Source organism: Chiloscyllium plagiosum, chromosome 15 (assembly GCF_004010195.1).
Source record: "Chiloscyllium plagiosum isolate BGI_BamShark_2017 chromosome 15, ASM401019v2, whole genome shotgun sequence".
NCBI lineage: Eukaryota > Metazoa > Chordata > Chondrichthyes > Orectolobiformes > Hemiscylliidae > Chiloscyllium > Chiloscyllium plagiosum.
In genome coordinates, this window is record NC_057724.1 from 78,612,307 (window position 1) to 78,625,121 (window position 12,815).

The window sequence follows — 12,815 nt, forward strand, 5'->3', positions numbered from 1 at the left end:
GAGATCAGAGCTGAAAATGTGTTGCTGGAAAAGCGCAGCAGGTCAGGCAGCATCCAGGGAACAGGAGAATCGATGTTTCGGGCATTCTTCATTCCTGAAGAAGGGCTTATGCCTGAAACGTCGATTCTCCTGTTCCTTGGATGCTGCCTGACCTGTCACCTATTCACAAACCCAGCAGAGTGTCCCAGCTTAATGATACTCTTCAAACCTCTTGCAATAATCCCCATAAACACCCTTTGACACAAAATGGTAAAATCAAAACCAGGGTCTTACAGGAGAGAGAGAAAGAGAGATGGCAGAGAGATTCAGCGTAGAGCACCTTCTTCCATGTCACTGTTTGAGGTAGCAGCCTCAAAACTGACTGACTCCATTCTAAAACCAAACTCAACCAGAAAAAAAACCAAGCTCGGAGAACTGGTCACTACCCCTTCAATGAACGAGTGTTTTTTTAAAACTAGAAAGCCCAAGGCAGCACCTGATAGCTATAATCAAATTGGTCCTAAAACTCATCCAAGCCAGATCACCCAGCCACTCTGAATTTATGACCCCTCTCTAAAAAGAAAATGAAGAACATAACCTTGTTAAAGGAGCAGCAGCATCACAATGGGGTCAAGCTCCTTGAGTGTTGCTGGACCTGCACCTATCCAGGCAAGCAGGGAGTATTCCATCACACTCCTGACTTGTGCCTTGTTGATGGTGGACAGGCTTTGGAGGGTCAGGAGGTGAGTTACTCACTGCAGTATTGCCAGCTTCAATTAAATTGAAACATTTAAGATCTTGAGGGGACCTGACTGGGTGAATGATGGGACAAACATGAGTACCAAACGACCCAGTCCTGTTCGTATGTTCCAGTGTCGAAAGGATGTTTCCTGCTGTGGGAAAATCACAAACTAGGTGTCATTGTTTAAAAATAAGGAAGTTCCCACTTCAAACAGTGTTGTAAGTTTTGGAATTCCCTTCCTCAAATGGCAGTAAATGCAGAATCTTTCAATATTTTTAAGGCAGAGGTAAACAGATTTGTGATGACAAAGGGGGTGAAAGATTACCGGGTGATAAGCAGGAATGGAGAATTTATGTTAAAATCAGATCGGCTGGGTCTTGTTGAACTGGGGACCAGGTTCGAAGGGGTCGGTCGCCTGTTCTTCTTCCTTGTCTGTGTGTTTCAAGGTCACTACTTCATCTGGAGAGGCATCCCTCAGACTGTGGCCAATCACACTCCGAGACTGCGCAGGAACCTTCCAGTTAAACAGTAATCTCCATAACAATGCAACAAGTGACTCCAGAGAAAATCATCCCTGGATGTAGAAAAAGCCATTCCTGAGCAACTTCTGTTTTTTTCCCTTCTGTGGGGCAGCAGCATTAGAGACGATAGTGGAAAAAATGTGGTTTGGCCACCCTGAGATTGTCTAGTCAGGTTAGACAGTTCTGTGTTCATTTCCGGAGATTTGTCAGGAAGTGCAACAATGCGATGCTGGATGTGCTGGTGACTGGGTGGGACACTTTGCGGTGGGAGGTCTTGGGATGAGATCCACTGAGATTGCACACACATTGACTCTTTTGAAAGTGTATACACTCAAAGCCCCATAAAAGAAGCCTATAAAAAGCATCCTATCCAGATGCATCACAGCTTGGTACAGCAACTGCTCTGCACATGACAGCAAGGTATTACAGAGAGCTGTGGACACAGCCCAGTCTATCATGATAATCAGCCTTCCATCCACTGACTCCATCTACACTTTCCACTGCCTCGGGAAAGCAGCCAGAATTACCAAAGATGCCTCCCATCCCGGTTATACTCTCTTCTACTCTCTTCCATCGGGCAGAAGATACAAAAGTTTGAAAACACTTACCAGCAGATTAAGAACAGCTTCTTCCCTGCTGTTATCAGACTTATGAATGGACCTCTCATATATTAGAATTGATCTTTCTCTGCACCTTCTCTGTAGCTGTAACACTGTATTCTACATTCTGTTCTATTACCCTGACGTATTTATGTAAGGTATGATTTGTCTGGATAGCACAGAAAACACTGCTTTTCACTGTATCTCGGTACATGCAACAACGATGAAACAAATCAAATGAAAACAAATACTCTGAGACAACTTAGCTCTGCACCACAACATGAAACAAACGAGGGTGTAGCAGGGATGAGCTGCAATGGTTGGGTGTTGTAAGGGAATGATTAGCCAGGCTAATGATTCCAGTGCTTGATGTCTGCTTTCACTCTGTCCAGGAGAGAACCTGCAGCTTTCAAAGTTATTGCCCTCGTCCAATGAACTGAATTCATTCAAAACTCAGGGGCATTTTTTAAGATGAGTGGAGAAAGATTTAAAAAGTAAAGATAGTGGTTTGTGTGTTTAATGAACTGCCAGAGAAAGTTGGGGAAGCACTTTGAATTACAATGTTTAAAATACATTTGAATAAGTTCATGAGTAGCAAAGGTTGGGAGGGACATGGGCCAGGAGCAGGTAGGTGGGACTACTTTAGTTTGGGGAGAAAGTGAGGTCTGCAGGTTCTGGAGATCAGAGCTGAAAATGTGTTGCTGGAAAAGCGCAGCAGGTCAGGCAGCATCCAGGGAACAGGAGAATCGACGTTTCGGGCATAAGCCCTTCTTCAGGAATTCCTGAAGAAGGGCTTATGCCCGAAACATCGATTCTCCTGTTCCCTGGATGCTGCCTGACCTGCTGAGCTTTTCCAGCAACACATTTTCAGCTACTTTAGTTTGGGACTTTGGTCATCAAGGACTAGTTGGACCGAAGGGTCTGTTTCCATGCTGGTTGACTCTGTGATTCCAGTTTAAAGAAGAGACTCCCCAGTTTTCCACATCTATCACAGCAGCCTTGGGATGGATGTTGAGCATGAGGTTTCTTGTGTCTCTGCTGAATGTCAGATCTGTAGACTGAACCTGTTCCCTCTTTGTCTATGTAATGATTTCAGGCTGCATTCTGTGGTGAGCCATGTTCCTGTTTCTATCCCGACCCCCACTCACCACCATTGAAGTGTCGGTTGGGATGTGGCCTACCATTAGACCAATGGCACACCCTCAATGAGTTGAGCACTCGCTGTTGTCTGGGGGGGCTGCAGAGTCCTGCAGCAAGCTGGTGATGATGACGTGGGGCTGGACAATACAAAGTGACGGTGTGGGTGGAGGGAGAGCAGACTAGAAAAGACGACATTTTACAGAACCATACAATTACGACAGAGCAGAACCAGGCCATTCAGCCCATCATGTCTGCACCAGCTCCGTTACTTGGTGCAAGGCTCCTGCCTTTACCCATTTCACTGCACACTATTTTTATCCAATGCTTCTCGAATGCTCCCATGCCTCCACCCCATTTCAAACTCTAACGACTCACCGAGTTAGTTTTCACACATCAGCCTTGCTTCGTCTACACCACACTTGGAGATACTACACCAGACATTACGTTATACACTACACTAGAGGAGAACTTCACCAAATCTTGACAGCACACAGTCTGAGCATATGAAGAACATAAATTAATCCTTACGTCGTGTATCTATAAGTTATAGTCTGGTCTGTCTATAATTCCCATGTCCTGTGGTATTTAAGGTTTATGTCCAATAAATAATGTTACTTTGCTAAAGCTAAAGACAGTTCTTGCCTTTGTTTCTTCCTTGACCTGTGTGTCTGGAATGCAGCCTCCTAGCATGGCATCAAACCACACAATAAAAATCAGGGGAAAGGTGAAAGGAGGGCTATGTGACCAGGGGTGGGTGGGGTTGATGCTGATGGGCATGGAGAACCACCTATCTCAAAAGAGGTTCCTGCACCCTTTCCCTGCCAGATGCAAGCTTACCTAGTGAAAGTTGCCAGGTCCCTCACTTAGAACATAGAACATAGAACATAGAAGAATACAGCGCAGTACAGGCCCTTCGGCCCTCGATGTTGCGCCGATCCAAGAAAGCTCTGCCCCCTTGTAATAGCTGACTCCATACGTGGGAAAAGATTCTCACTGTCGACCCTATCTAAACCCGTAATCATCTTGTACACCTCTATCAAGTCACCCCTAAACCTTCTTTTCTCCAATGAAAACATCCCCAAGTGCCTCAGCCTTTCCTCATATGATCTTTCTACCATACCAGGCAACATCCTGGTAATCCTCCTCTGCACCCGTTCCAGTGCCTCCACATCCTTCCTATAGTATGGCGACCAAAACTGCACACAATACTCCAGATGCGGCCACACCAGAGGGGGCCTGACCTTCTCCTAGATGGGGGGTAAAACAATGCTGGATAAGGGGATCAATTGGCCCCAGGGCAAGTGAGCTGTCTGACATCTCCTGTCTACACACCCCATCTCCATAAAATAGGAGATGTGTGCAGCGGTGAATGGGTGGAGCACATGCAGCACTCTAAACCACTCCCCCCACAGCTCAGTGCCAACGGGGGCCAGGATGTCCAGTCATTTGGGTTGGTCTGAGCAGAATTGCACTTAATTTAAACAAGGAAAAGTTAATGTTAAGAATTAACCATTTCCATAGGCTGTAGATCTGAGTAAATTGGGAGGAATTTACTTTTATTGTGACAAGGGTCATGTGGAAAAGAGGGTAATTAGTTCGTGGTTTTTGTCAGTACAGGTGAATTTATTTCGGTTTTATGTTCTAAAATATCCAATGACGTTGTTATCGCTCCATTGATGTTTTGTGAAAAAGACGATCAGGTCTGGCCTTGTAGCATCTACCCTCAGAAAATGTCAACTCATTTAAATTTCTGCAGTGTGGACCCAAGCTCACTCCTATTTGTACATCATCACTGTTCTCACTGGCCTCCAGTAGTTCCCAGTCAATTCTCATCCTCTTGTTCACCCCCTCCCTAAACCCCAGGAACCTCTCCTCCGCCTTACAACCTGCCAAAAACATCAGCACCTCTCTAGTTCTGGCCTGTTAGAGTCATAGAGTTGTACAGAATGGAAACAGACCCTTCGGTCCAACTTGTCCAGGCCCTGGTGTAAAGACCTGGTCTGTTTACCCTATCCATGACCCTCATGACTTTATAAACCTCTATAAGGCCATCCCTCAGCTTTCAATGCTCCAGGGAAAATAGCCCCAGCCCATTTTGTACATCCCCTATTTTAATCTGTCCAACCATTGGGTGCTGTGTATTCAGCTGTCTGGGCCCTAAGATCTGGAATTGTCTTCCAAAAATTCTCTGCTTCTCTTTCCCCTTAAATATGTTGCTTAAAACCCACCTCTTTGACTACACACCTCTTTTCTTGGTCTCTTATCTCCTGATGTGTTTTAGTGTCAAATTTTGTTTTGTAATATTGCTGTGAAACATGGCAGACTCATTGTTTCATTATCTAAACACAAAAGCAAAATAATCCTGCAAACATGAAATAAGAAAAGAGATTGGAGGAAATATTCAGTAGATCTGGCAGCCTCTGTGGGGAGAGAAACAGAGTTTGTGGTTCAGGCTGATGACCTCATGTCAAAGTCCATATACCACATTTGTTTTGTTGTTGATTGATTAAAGGATCAGTTCCATAATAATTATTCTATTTTGCTTTTTGCAGATGACTTTGTACCTGAAATCGTAAACTCCATTTGTGCAAAAAGTATTTCTGAGGATCTGAAGAAAAAGTTTGCTTTCCTTCCAGGTGAACTTTTTAACTCCGTTTGACCTGTCTCCTAAAATTAATTTGATACCAGGCTCTCAAGCTCTTCGCTATTGTTTCAAAAGCTGATACTGGCCAGTGTTGGAGATCAGTAACTCATCAATAATAAGTTAACAGTAGTTAATAAAGCATGATGATGGTGAGGAATGTCAAAGCAATTGGTGATTAATGTGCTTTATCAGTTTACACATTCAAATTGGGTTTCACTGCATCATATTCTTCTGAAACAAAACCATTCCCGCTGTGACAGCTTCACTTCTTCAGAGGGTGAAGTGGCTCTTGAGACTGACTTTCACATTCTTCAGAATTGGCCGAGTCCATACCCGCATTCAAGTTTTATAAAAATAACCAAAATGAATGCAGTGAAAACAGCCCCAGCCTATTCAGCCTCTCCCTGTAGCTCAAACCTTCCAACCCTGGCAACATCCTTGTAAATCTTTTCTGAACCCTTTCAAGTTGAACAACATCCTTCCAATAGCAGGGAGACCAGAATTGCACACAGTATTCTAAACATGTCCTATCTAAAGCTCTATAAAACTGCAACATGACTTGCCAATTTTTCTACTGTATGCCCCAACTGATGAAGGCAAGCATGCCCTATGCCTTCTTGACCACTTTATCCACTTGAGTTGCCACTTTCAGGGAACTTTAGGCCTGGATGCCTTAATCCCTCTGTATGTTCACACTACTAAATATTGTGCCATTTACTGTATACTTCCCTCTTGCATTACATCTCCAAAAATGCATCACCTCTTATTTGTCTGGATTAAACTCCATCTTTTCTTCACTTAACTCTATCCTATATAACCTGCTGTATCCTCTGGTAATCCTCCTCATTACCGGCAGACCCCCCCAATCTTTGTGTCATCTGCAAACACACTAATCAGATCACCTACTTTCTCTACCAAATCTTTTACATATATTACAAACAAGTGATCTTTTTCCCAAATGTGAGTGAAGGAACAGGAGGAGGCTATTCAGCCGCTCAAGCCTGCATCACCATTCAATATGATCATGGTTGATCTCATCTCAGCCTCAACTCCATTTCCTGCCCGCTCTCCATAATCCTAAAACCTATTACTCATTAAAAATATATCTCTTTAAATTTACTCAATGTCCTAGCATCCACCACACTCTGAGGAAGTGAATGCCACAGATTTAGGACCCTTTGAGAGAAATAATTTCTCCACATCTCTATTTTAAATCTGCTCCCTCTTTTCCTGAAACTGTAACCACTCCCATGAGGAAAGATCCATGCTCTCTGTCTCCCACCTTTCCCCTATCGCCTGGGGACATTCCAGAATCCAGTGGAATAAAAAGATTATAACAAGTGCATCTACAATCTGTGTGGCCACTTTTTTTAAGATCTTTGGTTGCAATCCATCTGGTTTTGGGGATTTATCTGCCTTTAAGTTTCATAGTTTTCCCAATCTTTCCCAACCTAATGATGGTGATTGCTTTAAGTTCATTTCTCCCTATCACCCCTGATTTTCCGTTATCTTTGGCAAGTTTTCTAAGCCTTCTATAGTAAAGACAGAGACAAAATATTTGTTCAAAGTATCCACTATGCTTTTGATTTCCAATGTCAATTCCCAGACTTACTCTCGGGAGAACTGACACTTGGTTTAGTCAATCTTTTCCTATTCAGATAGTTGTAGAAACCCTTATTATCTGTTTTTATGTTACTAGCCAGCTTTCTCTCATACTCTGCTTTCTGCTTCTTAATTTTCTTTTTAATCTTTTAATGTTTCTTAAAGTTTGCCAAATGCTCTGAACTACTGCTAATCTTGGTGGATTTTTACACTGTTGCTTTCAATACTATCTTTAACTTCTTTATTTAGTCATGGATAATGTATCCTTCACAAACAGCCTTTTATTTTCTTTGGGATAATATTTTCTGAGAGTTATTAAATATCCCCACAAAAGTCTGCCATTGAAACTTTACTGAATCATCTTTTCTTAGTTTCCCAGCTCATCTCTGCCATCGTAACAAAGTTACCTGTATTTAGGTTGAACACACTGGTCACAGACCCAGACTTCTCTTTGTCAAGTTGAGCATGGGAGGTCGAGTTGTTTAAGAGGGAATTGAATGGCATGGAGCTTAGGCAGCTCATGTCCTGATTTAGATTCAAATTACACAGAATTCCATTGACCATACAGCACAGAAACTGACCATTCAGATTTTACGGTATGTTCCAAACCTGCCCCAATACTTCATCCCAAAGCATCATCATATCTTTCCATTCCTTTCTCCCTCGTGTTGTTATCCATCTTCCCCTTAAATATCTCTCAGCTCTTTGGCTTAATTGTGCTTTCCTAAACTCTTTACTGGATTGCACATAATGCTCTTTTTTAAAATCTCTCACGGGACATGGGCATCACTAGCTGGGCTATAATTTATTGTCCGTCCCTTGTTACCCTTGCGAAGGTGGAGGTGAACTCCTTCTTGATGCTGTAGCTAGACCCACAGTGCAGGTGGAGAAGGAGTTCCAGGTTTTGATCCAGTGACCGTGAAGGAACAGCGATATATTTCCAAGTCAGAATGGTGAGTGGCTTGGAAGGAAACTTGCAGGGGGTGGTGTTCCCATGTACCTGCTGCCTTTATCCTTCTAAAAGGTAATTGTGGGGTGGTGGAGTTTATTCATTTGTGGGATGTAGGTGTCGCTGGCTGGGCCAGCATTTACTGCCTATCCCCAGTTGCCTCTCAAGAAGGTGGTAGTGAGCTGCCTTCTTGAACTATTACAGTCCACCTGCTGTGGGTTGACCCGCAATACCATTAGGGAGGGAATTCCAGGATTGTGATACCATGACAGTGAAGGATCAACAATAAATTTCCAAGTCAGGATGCTGAATGGCTTGGAGGGGAACTTGAAGGCGATTGTTCCCTTATATCTGTTGCCCTCGTCCTTCTAGTAGGAAGCAGTTGTGGCTTGGAAGGTGCTGTCTGAGGATCTTTGGTGAATTTCTGCAGTGCATCTGTAGATGGTACACACTGCTGCTACTGAGTGTCAGTGGTGGAGGGAGTGGATGTTTGTGGATGTGCCAGTCAAGAGGGCTGCTTTGTCCTGGATGGTGTCAAGCTTCATGAGTGTTGTTGGAGCTGCACCCATTCAGGCAAGTGGGGAGTATTCCATCACACTCCTGACTGGTGCCTTGTAGATGGTGGACAAGCTTTGGGGAATCAGGAGGTGAGTTACTCGCTGCAAGATTCCTAGCCTCTGACCTGCAGTAGTAGTGACTGTATTAATATAGCGACCTGTTGAGTTTCTGGTCAATGGTAATCACCACAGATGTTGATAGTGGGGGATTCAGTGATGGTAACACCTTTAAAGTCAAGAGGTGATGGTTAGACATAGTTTCTGTATGTACCCTATTGAAGCCCGTCACAATTTGAGAGACCTCTATAAGGTTCTTCCTGGTCTGTTATTATATTAAGGAAAGAGCCCCAGACTGTGCAACAGTTCCTGAAGGGTATAAATCAGTATTGAGTGAGGTGTCGGTGATTATACACACTGTGAAAAAGATTATAATTGACAAACTGGTGAGCAAAAACAGCAAGATTTGTTGTAAATAGTTAAGTGGGAAAAGTAATTTCCCTCTAACTATTTGGTGTTCCAGCAGAGCTCTTGTCACTTAAGCAATCACCGTTTTTCTGTTCTTAACAACGATAAGGCAGAGAATTCCATTTAATTTACAGCACAGCCACAGGCCATTCAGCTCAGGCTGGTACCTGTCAGCATGTATGCTTCACACAAATGTCTTCTCACCCAACACTGTCTCATCCTGTCTCCCTCGGTTTTGTTTAACATGGTTTTTTTCTCAGTTCCGTAGTGGTATATCGATCAGAGCACAATAGCCATGGTTACACAGTGATGTTATTCTGATATTATCATGTCATTTTCAATAGGTGCACGTGGAAAGGATGATGCTGTGATTATTACTTTCCCTGAGTGCCCCAGCTTCAGTGAGATTCCAAGCGAGGTCATTGAGAAGGTTCTGACGTACTTGACTGCTATTCCAAGGTAGGCACTGACCCTCCTTCTCCAGTATGAGTTTCACAAACTGCTGAACCCCTCTGCTCACTGGAGCTCGATTGCCAGAGAAACTGCCTGAAGAAAGATCCCTGCGATCAGTCAATTTGGCCTCCATGCTGGTGTTTATCTCCACAACAATGTCCTTCTTCATCCCACCTCATAAGCACGTCCTTCTGTCCCTTTCCTGTTTGTGTGATTACCCAGCTTCGGTGTTACTCAATTATTCCGCACCCTGCTGCAGTTCTGTCCTTTACTTGCCTGCATACTTGACAAATGGACAGTGCAAGGACAAGGCCCACTTTGTCAAGTATTTTGATATGGCTTGAGGATGGGATAATGTATGCTGGGAACTGTTGGGATGAATATTGGCTGCAACATCAGGAAACCTATCCTCACCCTTCATTTAGAGCCACCCCCCACTCCGAGAGGGTGCAGGGGTATTTATGAACTGAAGATATAGGACCTGGAGGAAGCCATCCAGCCCCTTCGGCCTGTCTCACTAGTGAATACTATCATGGATAGCATTCTTCAGGTGGTGGGTTAATTTCCTCCCCTCAGCTAGAGAGTCAGCCCAGAACACATTGGTGTTGGTATTGGCTATTCTACAGCCTTTTAACACTCCAATTTTAATTAATTTTTACCCCTCACTTGGGAGTTTGGGGTGGGGATGGTTGAGTGGGTGATTAAGGAGGATGGAGTGGAAATATCACCTTTGAGCTCTCTGAGAAATGAAGAATTCCCTGTTCTAATAACCTGGCATATAGAAATAAATAATTCTGATTTCCTCCTTTGTTCTGCCAGTGGTGATGTTGAATGTGGTTATGGTATAACTAAACAGTACTGACTTACTGTGTCATTCAAATGGCCTGCCAATTTCACATTAAGTTTAAGCTCACACATTCCTTCAACTCAAATTGATTCTCATAAGGAAAAACATTCACCTTTGCTCCAATAGCTATGTTTGCTGTTCAGGGCACGGCTTTCAGTTCAGGTATTCTTTGGGATATCATTGTCGCAAACTCTGTACACAGCAGTGTTGGACATAGACATAGAATCTACCAACTTAAAAAAATGATAGTATGTTCAAATGACAGCAGCAGCTTTTCACTGTGCCACATTACACGTGACAATAAATTCAATTCAATTCAGCTCATTCAGTCCCTGCAGTCTGTTCGCTATCCATCATAGAGTGATAGAGTATAACAGAACAGAAAGAGGTCATTCTGTCCATTGAGTATATGGAAACCCTCTGCATATAAAACTAAGCATCTCAGTGTGACTTAGTACTGAATGCAGTTTTGAACAGAGTTAGTGAGTTTTGAAAAGATTTGTAGCTCAGGTGGAGCTTCTGGATGTGAGTTTGCTCGCTGAGCTGGAAGGTTTGGTTTCAGATGTTTTGTCACCATACTAGGTAACATCATCAGTGAGTCTCCAGTGAAGCGCTGATGTTATGTCCCACTTCCTATTTATGTGTTTACGTTTCTTTGGGTGTTTGATGATGTCATTTCCGGTTCCTTTTCTCAGACAATGGCAGATGGGGTTTAAATCGATGTAATTGTTGATAGAGTTCCAGTTGACATTAGAAGAATGTTGTGAAACTTGAAAAGGTTCAGAAATCATTTACAAGGATGTTGCCAGGGTTGGAGGATCTGAGCTATAGGGAGAGACTGAACAGGCTGGGGCTGTTTTCCTTGGAGCGTCGGAGGCTGAGGGGTGACCTTATAGAGGTTTACAAAATTATGAGGGGCATGGATACGGTAAATAGGCAAAGTCTTTTACCTGGTGTGGGGGAGTCCAGAACTAGAGGGCATAGGTTTAGGGTGAGAAAGGAAAGATACAAAAGGAAACTAAGGGGCAATTATTTCACGCAGAGGGTGGTACGTGTATGGAATGAGCTGACAGAGGATGTGGTGGAGGCTGGTACAATTACAACATTTAAAAGGCATCTGGATGGGTATATGAATAGGAAAGGTTTGGAGGGATATGGACCATGTGCTGGCAAATGGGACTAGATTAAGTTGAGATATCTGGTCGGCATGGACGAGTTGGACCGAAGGGTCTGTTCCGTGCTCTATGACTCTCTGATTTTATGACATCCATCCCAGGACAAGCCAAACACAGACACACCATCTACCATCCTCTGAGAAAAAGAATTGGAAATGACATCGCCAAAAAGCCAAAGAAACCTAAACACATAAATAGAAAGCGGGACATAATACCAGTGCTTCACCAGAGGCTCATTGATCATGTTACCTGGCATGGTGACAAAACATCTAAAAACAAACCTTCCAATTCAGCGAGCAAACTTAAACTTGAACAAAGTGTTGGGTGTTTAGTGATTAGAACCTCTAAATAAGTAGGAGAAAGGGGCTGTTTGGTTTTTCTCACTTTTGTTACCCTGTAGGATTGGTTCTTATCCACTACAAGAATAAAACGTGAGCTGTTTGGTGAGTCTGGGAAGTAGCTAAGGTACATTCTAATTGTAAAGTTGGAAATATAGGAACTGGTGGTAACATTAAGAAATGTATAAAGAAGAAAGATAAATAAGTGGGTGGTTAATTCAAGCACGTCAAGGTGGAAGGAAGGGTGATGTGTCACAGCTACAACATGTGGGAGTTCTGGATGCCACTGGGGTTCAGGACAAACACATCGGGTCATAGAGCATGGGAACAGACCCTTCGATCCAACCAATCCCTACCATGTTCCCAAACTAAACTAGTCCCACCTGCCTGCGATTGTCCCATATCACTGCAAACCTTTTCTCGTCATGAACTTACCCAAATGTCTTTGAAACATTGTAACTGTACCTGCATCCACCACTCTCTGGCAGTTCATTCCACACACATAAGTAATGGTGGCTACAGTTTCAGAGCTGAGGCTGAGTTGCAGATCCTGTGATACATCAGGGAGGGATAAGTTACCTTTGTATCAGGGGACAGTCATGTTCCTTCAGGATAGGCTCTTTTAATGCAGCCAGTGGTCGGGGCAGGTGAGTGGGTGTTCCTTTAGTGGCTGAGATGTGGCTACCACTTTTTTTAATTTCAAAAATATACTTTATTCATAAAAATATTTTGATCTGTACAATTGGTCATGCCATACATATGTAAACATTCTATTTCTTTGCATACAGAGATAGAGTAATCATT

At 43.3% G+C, this 12,815-nt stretch overlaps 1 protein-coding gene across 1 annotated transcript in view; it reads left to right on the top strand.

Annotated features, from left to right (window-relative positions):
- mcf2a (MCF.2 cell line derived transforming sequence a) overlaps positions 1 to 12,815 on the top strand; it is a 175,636-nt gene that overhangs the window by 36,246 nt on the left and 126,575 nt on the right. Inside the window, exons 2-3 of the mRNA XM_043705219.1 lie at positions 5,534 to 5,617; positions 9,543 to 9,657. Coding sequence (XP_043561154.1) covers positions 5,534 to 5,617; positions 9,543 to 9,657 — 199 coding nt within the window. The remainder of the gene's footprint in view (positions 1 to 5,533; positions 5,618 to 9,542; positions 9,658 to 12,815) is intronic.